This window comes from Ostrinia nubilalis, chromosome 6, assembly GCF_963855985.1.
Source record: "Ostrinia nubilalis chromosome 6, ilOstNubi1.1, whole genome shotgun sequence".
Lineage (NCBI taxonomy): Eukaryota > Metazoa > Arthropoda > Insecta > Lepidoptera > Crambidae > Ostrinia > Ostrinia nubilalis.
This window is the reverse complement of record NC_087093.1, coordinates 15,577,466-15,589,041: the sequence shown is the minus strand read 5'-3', so window position 1 is coordinate 15,589,041 and position 11,576 is coordinate 15,577,466. Positions and strand designations below refer to the sequence as shown.

General features: G+C 37.2%; 1 protein-coding gene across 1 annotated transcript in view; it reads right to left on the bottom strand.

The window, feature by feature from the left end:
* Nucleotides 1-11,576, bottom strand: part of LOC135072755 (START domain-containing protein 10-like) — a 39,165-nt gene continuing 27,589 nt past the window's right edge. The window contains exons 6-8 of the mRNA XM_063966793.1: nt 3,292-3,408; nt 1,596-1,746; nt 1-445 (exon numbers count right to left, since the gene is read on the bottom strand). Coding sequence (XP_063822863.1) covers nt 86-445; nt 1,596-1,746; nt 3,292-3,408 — 628 coding nt within the window. The 3' untranslated portion in view covers nt 1-85. The remainder of the gene's footprint in view (nt 446-1,595; nt 1,747-3,291; nt 3,409-11,576) is intronic.

The window sequence follows — 11,576 nt, the reverse complement described above, 5'->3', positions numbered from 1 at the left end:
TACAGAGCAATTACAGTCATTTATTTCGGCTTTTCGGCATTTTATAAACTCATTTAGAATCCTTACCAATTTTGCTAACAAAATCTCAATCCTCCCTCCCTCTACTAAGACTGAATCTACGATGGAATTTGAACCCCTTTTTCTTCTCTTGCTTTTCCTCCGGTTTCCCTTCCATCAAATTGTCAGCACTTTTGGCCACTTGCACACTCTTCCTTCTGTTCTTCATTGACTTAACTAGCTTGTAGAACTTGCCTTTCTTCTTGGTTGAGTCTAGCGTGAGTTCAGATAAGTCTTCTTCCACTTCCACGCTGAATTCTGATGATATATCTCCAAGGTCTTCTACGCTGTGGCTCTCTATTTCTTTGGCTTGGGGCACTTCAAGTTTGCCTTTGGATGTGTCTGGTTTTGGCTCTTCGGGGACTGGTGGAGCATCAGGGTCTACGCACTGGAATGAATAAATGCAATTTTAATTAGATTTTTGTAGTAAGCATAAAATGTAGAATATAAAGACCACCAACACCTGTTAAATTTTCTTGAAGGATGATAATAAAACTCAAAAATAATCTCTGAATACAGGGTATCTCAAAATTAGCACGATTTACGCCTAAGACGCATCTGTATAGATACATACATACATCGCGATACACGTCAGTTGTAAGGGCCTCCAATCGATACATTATCTCAACTCGGAGCAATCTTGCCTAACCTTTAATGAGTTTCTGACCTTTCGCAAGTTGCGAAGAATCCGAAGCGCGTAATTCGATTTCGGAGGCAAAAACCGACCTTCAGTAAAGAAAAAGGATAAATACATCAAAGCCTACCGCAAAATAAGCTTCCCGATTTCTTGAAGAGACTTTCATCGACTAAATACCTTAAGAACCAGTTGTAAGTAGTTCTTAGAATGCTTTGAGCTATATTTTCCTGTTGCTAAGTATCTCCACTCTAGCTTCGGGGAAAATCGAAGACTCAGAATCGACTAATTACGTTACTACGTACGTCCAATTAATTTAAATTCTATATTGCTGAAATACATCATAAGATTCTTATTTTAATGACAAACAAAAAAGTTTGCTGTTTCATCAACATGTTGGATTTTTAATTTACTTGAAACGTTATTCATTGATTGAAATCTTACACATTGGGTTGGGTAGCCCTAGATGCATCGTGCATACTTTATTATTACACAAAGGAATCAATTGATGTAATAGCGATCATCATCTTCATTATTTCAGTCATATTACGTTCACTGCTAAACATAGGCCTCCTCTAATGATTTCCATATTGACCGGTTGGAAGCGGCCAACATCCAGCACCTTCCTGCTACCTTTATGAGGTCGTCGGTCTACCTTTTTAGTAGGTACCCTACTAAAAAGATCAGCAGGAATAGTAATGGTAGTCTACTATATAAAAATAAGTCGGGTTTTCCTTCCTGACGCTATAACTCCAGAACGCACGAACCGATTTCCACGGTTTTGCATTCGTTGGAAAGGTCTCGGGCTCCTTAAGTTTTATAGTAAAGAAAATTCAGGATTTAACAAACGAAATTCCATGCAAGCGAAGCCGCGGGCGGAAAGCTAGTTCCTAATAAAACTTACATCAGCCAAGGAGATCCTATACGGCGGCACTTGCTCCGGGTGTCTCCAGGGCTTGTGGTACGGCAGGTCTGTGAGCGACTTCCAGCCAGGATACTTCCGCGCTGCCATGTGGAGCTGGTTGACCAGGCGAGGCGCTAGCTGGGCCGTCACCCTGGGGACAACAATGATATAATTTTACTGAACTACCAGCTACACTACACCTGTTCGGAGAACACAGAATGAGCAGAGCTTAGTTCATTTTGCAAATAAGCGGTATTCTGTAATGTAATCAAATATACCTAGCTACCTACAGAAACAGGATATGTGTCTCTGCAAAAAATACTAAGTTCCCAAGGGATGCACGGTAACGCTTTCTATTGCAAAATGGTTTCCTTACTTACCTTTTTAATATAAGTTTTTTTTTTTGTAATTTCTTTTTTGTAAAGTAAGCAATAAACGATTTTTTATTTTATTATTATTATTACCTTACGTGGAGGCGGTGGGTTATCTTACATACTATTAAATCATATAAGAATAACCATACATATGTATTTTGTGGATAGAACTTTGTATTACCATAATAGCTAACTAGGAATATTACTCAAAAGGCTGAGTTCATGTACCTACTTCGATATTGTATTGCCGATTTATATTGAGTTTATTTAAAAAAAGTCGGTCATAAAAATCACCCGAATAGGTATTATATCTACAATCGGAAAAACCTAAAAACCCTCGAAAAGTAAAGGATCGTGCTCAATGATTCGAGCACTAAAGGGCCGACCCTTGTGGATTGCCCGCTTGCCTACGTGGATAAAAGTAGAGGTTGCTAATTCAATAATGGCATCTAGAATGTTCTCTTAGATTTAGGCTTAAACGAGGAAAAGCTTTTAAGAATGCGCGTACGAATTCCTTTTTAAGCCTCGTGGATATAATACCTACAGCTACGTATAAATATTGGAATACCTCTAACCTCATCTTATATTCCTCCTAGACAAATCTAGATCCCAGAGTACGTTAGGTACATTCAGCGATTGGTGAAGAAAAACCCTACGAATTAACGCTTCTTCGTCGACTTAAAGTTGTTAAAGGTTTAAAGTTACCAGCATTTATTGTTATACCCATAGTGCATCGCAATAAAACGAAACTTCATCCCTTCTAGAGTTTTGACTGCAAGCTAGCACCGTCGTTTATCGGGTGAACTGCATTGATTGACCTCTGATCTTGCAAAATCGATGTTCTACATTTCCTTGAAAGTCTTCGATTCGACATACTCGTACTTACATCGAGTATGGTGTGTTCCCGTCACTTGAACTACACTAATGGCGCAAGTACACTATGCGGAAAATTGATCGAGACGTAGAGTAAACACGCACTTCGGTTAGTTAAGTCGTGGGTCGCCCATACTTCGATGTGCGGGCTCGTGCTTCGTCTCTGTCAATTTCCCGCATAGTGTATTTGCGCCAAAAGAATGGCCAGTATAAATTGTCGTGCGTCTTCTTTCTTTTTTTCAAGAAAGAGCTGAAAATTTGTGTTCTGTTCCTTTTCGTCTACACTGAGCTCTCTACTTTTTGCATCACTGCGGCACACTTACACTTTAGCGCAGGATTTTCTTTTTTATTTCTTGTAATGTAATTATTTTTCTGCTACTCCTGTGTTTGTTACTATTACTTTGTCAATGTGTTTAGCAAATAAACCTTATATTTATCTATCTATCTACCTGTTGACAAGCCACGCAGGTAGCGCGCCGCGGGGGTCGGAGCGCGAGACATATCCCAGCCAGCTGCCGCCCTCAGGCCGTGTGCGCACCACGAATCCAGTTAGAAGGGACAGCGCTCTGCAAGCAAAGAGACAAGGTTATTAACTTAAGAAAAATATGAAAAACGTAATACGTGACTACAAAATTTGAGGTTTCCCTAGGATCCCATCGTCAGATCCTGACTTGGTTACAATAGGACCACCTTAGAAGTGTACTCTATCGAACAAAGAAACTTTTTGAAAATTGTTCCCCAAATTGACGGAGTAATCGGTGAACATACCTATCTACATAGAAAAACAAAATACATACAGTCGAACATAGAACCTCCTCCTTTTTAGAAGCCAGTTAAAAATAAAAGCTTTCAAGTACCAGCGAATCGAAACATGATAGAAATCAATTGTGACCACGGTCTCATGCGACCGCTTAGGGTTCCACGGGACGATACGATACCTACTCACAAAGTTAGAAGATGTTTATATCAAAAGCAACCGAAACCGAAACTAATATCGGGTCATATCAAATTGTAAGTACCTATGTTTTATCTAAATCTTAAATCGGATAAATAAATATATCTATTTAAACTTCCATGTTGATCGATTGGTAGCGGCCTACGTCCAGCGCTTCCCTGCTACCTTTACGATGTCGTCGGTCCACCTTGTAGGTGGACGTCCCATCCCCGATCCCCGTCAGCATTGGGGGAGGCCTATGTTCAGCAGTGGACGTCCTATGGCTGAAATGATGATGATGATGATGATTTAAACTTCATGTTGACACAGTATTTAATTTAGCCGTAAATGAACTAGCTTGTATAATGCCTTTTATAGGCTCGAATCCTCAGTCCCTCTCTTTTTATGTGTAAAAATCCTGAACATATAAGTTACCTAGTTCATTAGCTTAATTAACAATATTACACATACTCATACTAATGCATGATCATAATACTCACACAAACATCCCTTGCGGGATTTAACCATAAACCACTGGCTTTGCGGTTAGTAGCTCGAAACCTTAACTAGATGAAAAACACTTACCAATACCGACATAATAGTTTAGCGGACATTATTACGAATCCTATCACATAGAGATAAGGCTATGCCTATAAGGGTAGTTTATTAAGAGTAGGGTCACGTACGGTCCTGTAAATTTTTCTCGCAAAATGTCCGGTGTGCTCGTGTGTAACGAACGTGCTCAGTTTCTGTCTAACGAGCGATAACCACCCTTTTACACATTGTAAGGGTGAAAGGGAAGCGAAACTATAGCATATTGAGATCAGTATTCTACCGAATATGATATATTAGGTACGAGTATAAACGTAGTGCCTACGTCATCATTTCAGCTACAGGACGTGCACTGCTGAACATAGGCCTCCACATGGCCCGGTTGAAATCCAGCGCCTTCCTTCTACCTTTATAAGGTCTTCGGTCCACCTTGTGGATAGACTTTCCACGCTATGTTTTCCGGTGTCTACAGTGCCTGCGTGGTGAACTGTAATAAATTATAAAAATCTGCCTATCTCAAAAGTCAACAGACATTTCCATAAAGTATTTTTAGGAGTTTTATAAACATTTGGCAGTACCAGTTAGGGCAATTAAGCCAACATAAGAACGCAATTTATCAGTATCCAGTGATTGTGTTGTTTTCGGACAAGTTTTGGGATGACCCAATTCGATTTGAAACCACAAGCCGCAAAACGAAACAGTTACCGACTAATCAACTGAAACGCGGAGGATCACTTCACTGTTCAGAATCATTCGCAATGGCCAAAGAGAACAGACATAATTATTTATATATTTATTTTATACTGAATACTAAAATGTAAAGGGTCATAAGTGATTTTCTGGTCTGAGTGTACGAAATACTTGTCTCTACATTTATTTATTTAAGTCATAATAATCCTACTTATTATATAATATTATAAATGCGAAAGTTTGGATGTCTGGATGTCTGGATGTTTGTTACTCTTTCACGCAAAAACTGCTGAACGGATTTTGATGAAACTTTATAATATTATTGTTTATAACCCAGAATAACATATAGGCTATAATTTATGACGATCTGTGACAAACGAAATTTCACGGGGGTGAAGCCGCGGGCAAAAGCTAATTTAAGGAGATAAATGAGAAAATGTTTCAATCCAAAAACTCTATCATACTCTATTAGTGGGAAATTATACATTTTTGCAACCAACTTGCTTAAATAGCTTGTTTAACAAAGATCGAATTATAGAACACAGTGTTAGAGCAGGCTTTTCAGTTTAGGCTGTGTCAGCGTATCTCTCACGCGTCAATAGTGCTGTGAATGATTGATGACGCACTGAATGCGTCATCCTGCGCCACAGCACTACCGAGCCCCAGCCTTTGATGCTGAAATGACAACAAATAGAAACTAAAGGTTACACAACCCACACAATAAGAAGGGTAAGTATTTTTATTTATAGTTGATTAAGTAACAAAACAATGACGTCAATTTTTTTTTTATCCAATAAAAGAAGAGTATGAAGTATGAGCTTATCATATTAAATAAATGCATCCTTGAGTAGAAAATGAGCACGTTCAAGTTGGAAATCTCAATCCAGATACAAAGGCTAAACATTTTATAGTACAAACTAAGTAACTTCTTCCCTCAGCATTTTTCGCTTACCTAACAAGAAAGATCCATAAGCAATCCTTCAAAGTTCAAACGCATGTTTCTTTCCAAATCCATTGTAATAATAAAGCCATAGTACCTTTTCACAATGCTACTTAAGAAAATTGACAGGAATGTCACCCACTTATGCGTTCGCGAATTCAGTGATACAATCGGGCACGTTCCGAACATCAGCAGTTTGGGAATGCCAGAAAGGGGGGAGTCCAGGGGGAAAAGTGCTTAGCTGCGGAACGTGGCAGCCCTAGCCGTCACGCCGATTCGCAATTTGACACACATTTTATACGTTTCCCTAGGGGTGGCGATTGTTAGAAATACGAAATTAGACGGGTGGAGCTATGGTCAAGACAGTGTTGATATTTTGATAAATGTCCCTTTGTACTTATTTAATTGCTGTCTCTGTCAGAACAAGTCAGCTGTAAATTCCAGAAATCACTGAATGTCCTGGATCGCTTCTCAATAGCTGATAAATAAAATCACTGTAATCGAATAAATGTGTAGGAATGCGAATTCATGGTGTTCATTAAAACATTTGAAAAAGCAAAAAGATTGAGTAGTGAATTGAGAAAAATCTCGATTAAACTTAATATGTAGAGGCAGAGTAAATACAAATGAGTAGGTCATCTTCATAGAAATGCACCGAGCGCGGTTTGTATGTGAGCGCGCGCCAATACGTATGCGGCGCGCACGCACACACTGACAAAATTCGGGGCAACTCACCGCTAAATCAACGCTAAATATTGTCAGTGTGTGCGTGCGCGCCGCATACGTATTGGCGCGCTCACACACAAATAGCGCTCAGGCGTTTCTATTAGAGATGTAACGGAGCTTCGATTCCGGTTCCGTCAAGTCGGAACTTCCGATTATTATTACACTTTCGGTTCCGACTTCGGTTCCGATACTTTTGTATCGGATGTTAATCGGAGGTCGAACGAAACAAAGCGGCCATAGTAATATAATAAGTAAATGGAAATACAAAATTCCAGCCCCTACAATCAATTGCCCGGCAATATTTGTCATGTCCACCGGGCTCGGTACCTAGCTAGCGAACAACTTTTTAGTGGAGCTGGCCTAATTTACGACTCTTTAAGAAATAGATTGGATGGGGACAAAGCATCAAAGCTTTTGTTCATAAAGTACAATACATTACTTTTGGAGTCCATTTTGATTTAATTTGTTTTAGCTTTTGTTCATTTATTGTAATGTAACCAAATGTAACACGCTACTTTGGGTTTTAATTTTAATTAAACTTTAAATTCATTAATTTTATCTTTTGTTTATTTGGAATTATGCCAATTTTGTTTTTTATTTTATAATAATAAATAAAAATGAAAAGAATTGACTATAAATCATGTTTTATTTGTCCTTAAACAAACTGACCCTGCCTCCGATTTCGATTCCGATTTCGATTCCGATTCCGATAAATCAAATTTGAAAACTCCGATTCCGATTTCGGTTCCGATAAAACTACCTCCGTTACATCTCTGAAAGAAACTTTCTATGAAGATGACCTACTCATTTGTATTTACTCTGGTAGAGTTAACGAATAGGTATAATGATGAAGTTTGGCTGAGACGAGTGCGTCACGACGAAGGCCGACGTCACGGTCGGACGCGTGACGCTATCTAATCTCTGGAGTGCCCGCAAATTGGGCAAATAATGACAACATAGGGCTACCATCAAAAACTTTACTATAATTTATAGCCTGCCAGCCCTTTGAGGATCATAAAATTAATCAAGTCTTGACACCAAAAAACTTTTTAAACCTGCCAGTCTTTTTCTAAAAAATAATGTTTTAAATACTCAACACCAAAAAAACCTTTTTGAAGATCCTCTAAACTTCTTGGAGGATGTTCAAAAAGGTTTTTTGGTGTTCAGAGCAATCTCATGAAAACGATTCCTTTAGAGTCTAAAGGAATCGTTTTCATGAGATCAATTTGCTATGTTTGTAAGTAGGTAGTATTTAGTTCTATTGAACCAGGCTATTGTATTTTCTAGTAATCAGAGCTTAGCCATCCAAAGTGACAGCATTAACATCAAGTTTCTGACTGAAACAATATAGAAACGGAAGACACTGCTTTGCACCAATTTTAAACTAGCGATTTCGTGCCAAGCCACGATCTTTGAGTGTCAAAAGGACTGATGTCTAATAGAGGGTAAACAACAAACAAAACTAGCCTAAACACTTTATCTATCAGTTTAGACATTTGGAAATTAATCCAAGGCTACTCGAGCCTTGTAAATTCCGTAAAGTAAAATTATGTTTAAATAAAGCATTACCTTCAAGTATTAAGTATTTTTTTAGAAATCCCGATAAGCCCTCGTGGTAAACTAAATATGCTTGTGCTACGAATTAATGCTTTTGAGTGTGTTCACCACAATAGTCGAGAGGCGGGGATCGAACCCGCATTTCTTGGATGATGAGTCAGCCAGTCCTTCACCGTTCGGCTATCGTCTCTTCTAAATATTTGATCATCGAATAACTCAAAGGCATTTAATAAAGTAAATCATAATGTTATTATTTTCCGAACCTTAAAGCTACATCTGCGAGTGACAGCCCTAGCAACCAATTCACATTTCTGATTACACGGGAATAAGTTTTTCAGACCAATATTTATTCTATTTACTCTCTAAGAGTAGGCGCACACCTTTGATTTTTCATCGGCCGATAGTTTAGTCGGGCAGTTGATCAGTATGGGCATGTATGGGAGTGCGCACACTACGCCGATTCGATTTGGCCGATTCTTCATACAATTTAAAATCGGGCACAACTATCGGCCAACTAAAAATCAACGGTGTGCGCCTACTCTTATACTGCTTATTAGATCAGATTTTTGTATTTGCCGAAGGCTTTCGTGGAAGTGACATGACTATTTGTATTGTTTGCTTCAATTGAAAATAAAGGTGAATGTATTCCAAATCGTTTCCTTATTATGTTTGTTTTTAGTGGAGCTTTTATCTTTTTACTAGTATTTGATGATAGAGGCGTATAGTAAGAAATCTTAAGTAGAGCTTATAAAGATTTTATAGGCGAACGATTTTCATATTGTACTTTGGGCTGATTTTTTTATCGTCAGAAGACCTGAAGAATAAACAAGCCATTTTGACACATCACAATGGAAACAGAACTAAAATTAATAAAATTCCTAACGTGAAAGTTATTTAGTTCAAATGTTGTACTATTACTACTAGTATGGCGAAAGCTTTTAGAATTCATGAATTTTAGAAACAATGCCACGAGAAAGCTTAAAGCTTTTATTGTTTTTTAGTTCAGTTCAGTATTGAAACTTTCGAATTTACCTAACGCTATTATTGACAATGGAGTCTGTTAAAAAATGGAAAGTAATTTTCAGTAAAAAGTGGTAACGAGTCTGTCTTTAGAGTAATTAATCACGATAAGGAAAGCCACGACAAAGTCCCTTTAATCGAGAAAACTCCAAAGTATCCAGCCATTGAAACTCATCTCGTTTCGGCACTTAGATCGACTAAAAATGCCGCCCCGCAAACTCCTTCGCAAGAGCTCTTCTTTTGTCCCGTTCCCACTAGTATAATCCTATATGAGAGAACAGGACGCAAGATTTTTAATTACCGGGCTTCTTTCAGTTCCGCGGGACTTTGATTATATTATTAATATGATTGCCGGGTTTCGGCAAAGAAAACGCAAATTATACGGCGCTTCAGTAAATAAGTAAGCAATTTGGGCTTTTAAGGACCGGCCAAAATGGTAGAGCATTTCTATTTATAAAGTGTCTAGGTATACAATTCTGAATTAACGAATTTTAATTTGGTTACTTTTTCTTCAGGAAAAGTACTATTAGCTTCCTTACTTCTTATTTATTGTTATATGCCATTTCAGTGACGTTGAAATACTTTGGTTGGCAATAATTTACCTACAATGGTTGGCAAGGAAAGATATTGTTTGAATTGTAAGAGCATATCACTGAAATTATTAACACTTATGTGTTAAAATTAAATATGTGAACAGGATTTTCCGCGCACAGATAAGAGAGATTATAAATCAGGTGATAACTGAGCTCATTTCCAATATAAATAAACCGATTCGAGAGGTCTGAAGATATTTAGCTACGTTTTATTGCATTACTGGAAAATTTTATCGAGAGCATAGTTAATTCTCAATTTAAAAGTCATTTACTTGTGTACTCGTTTTATTTTTAGTGGAAAAACTGGAAAATTCCTTTAGTTTTACATAAAATAATAATAAAACACTTTATCTATCACAAAAAGCCAAGAAAATGCGTTCGACACTCATTCTGTTTTTGAGCCAAAAAACTTGTTTCTATCTTCTACAATTACTCGTACTCGTAGTAGAACATTTTTCGGCAAAAATACAAAATAAAATTTAGATAATAATGGCATTGGGGGAGGCCTATGTTCAGCAGTGGACGTCCTATGGCTGAAATGATGATGATGATAAATAATGGCATTTGGATTACACCGGTCAACAAAAAAAAATTTTTTTTTTGCGCATGGATTTTACTTATTATATTCTGATTATATAAGCAAATGTATATAAAAAAGTGCGATTACAAATCGAAAATATTTGCTTTTTAAGAAGTTATAGCGATTTGAATTTTCCATCTTCATAGTAGAATGTCTCTCAAGATGCACGTCACATTCTCATTGTGATATATTTATAAATAATTATGGGGGCTTATTCGCAAGAACAAGGGGCACACTTTCATCAAAATATAGTGGGATTTAAGAAACGACGTTACCAAGGCCAGTAGACTGAAAGCATGATAGGGTTAGATTTTTATGAAAAAAATCTTCTATGGAACATGACAGGAAATTAGAACTTTTCATTTTTAATAAATATTTGGACTCTATTTTATTTTTTCTTTTGTGAGAATGAATCTTAAATGGATGTTTGTTATGTTTTAATAATTAGAAAGAATGAAAGAAAGAAAGAAAAAAAAATATTTGGCAACAAATTAAATCATCTCTATGTTCATGTTTCATACATTCATTGATATGAATTTTTCTATTTTTTACACATAAAAGCAAATTCAGAACAATTTTTTGTTGTTATTCTTGTTTCTAGGTTATAAAGCAATAAAAATAAGCTATGTATAACCAGTGCGCAAAAATACTGTAGACAGTTGTTATTGCTTGAATTACCTGTTAATAAAAAGTTAGTGCTTAATAAAACCTTCCTCCTGAAAAGCGGCTGCAAAGTGATAATCCGACGTATTGTAATATTGTAAAGGCTGAGGTCTATTCAGGCACGAGCATTTACCTCCATTGTGCGAGGAGACTAAAGAATCTCTTAGTCGCAGTTTCTTTTTCCCTTTTTATCGTCTTTCTTACGCAATTTCTAACGTGATTTTCGAATCAGCGGAGAATATTGCTTGCTTTAAAGGTTCCCAGTACTGCGCAGTACAGTCAGTACAGCGTAAAACAGTGTAATAGTGGCCAAAAAGTTGATAATTGTAACAACGACGTGTTGTGTACTTGTTGGCTACTTTGCGTGTCATTAACTATTTGATGCTGTAAATGCTTTTAAGGATGTCTCCAGTGTAATGTGAACATTTCAGAAAGTTAAACACCAACCGTTAATCACTCGTGTCTTAAGAATTCTAATT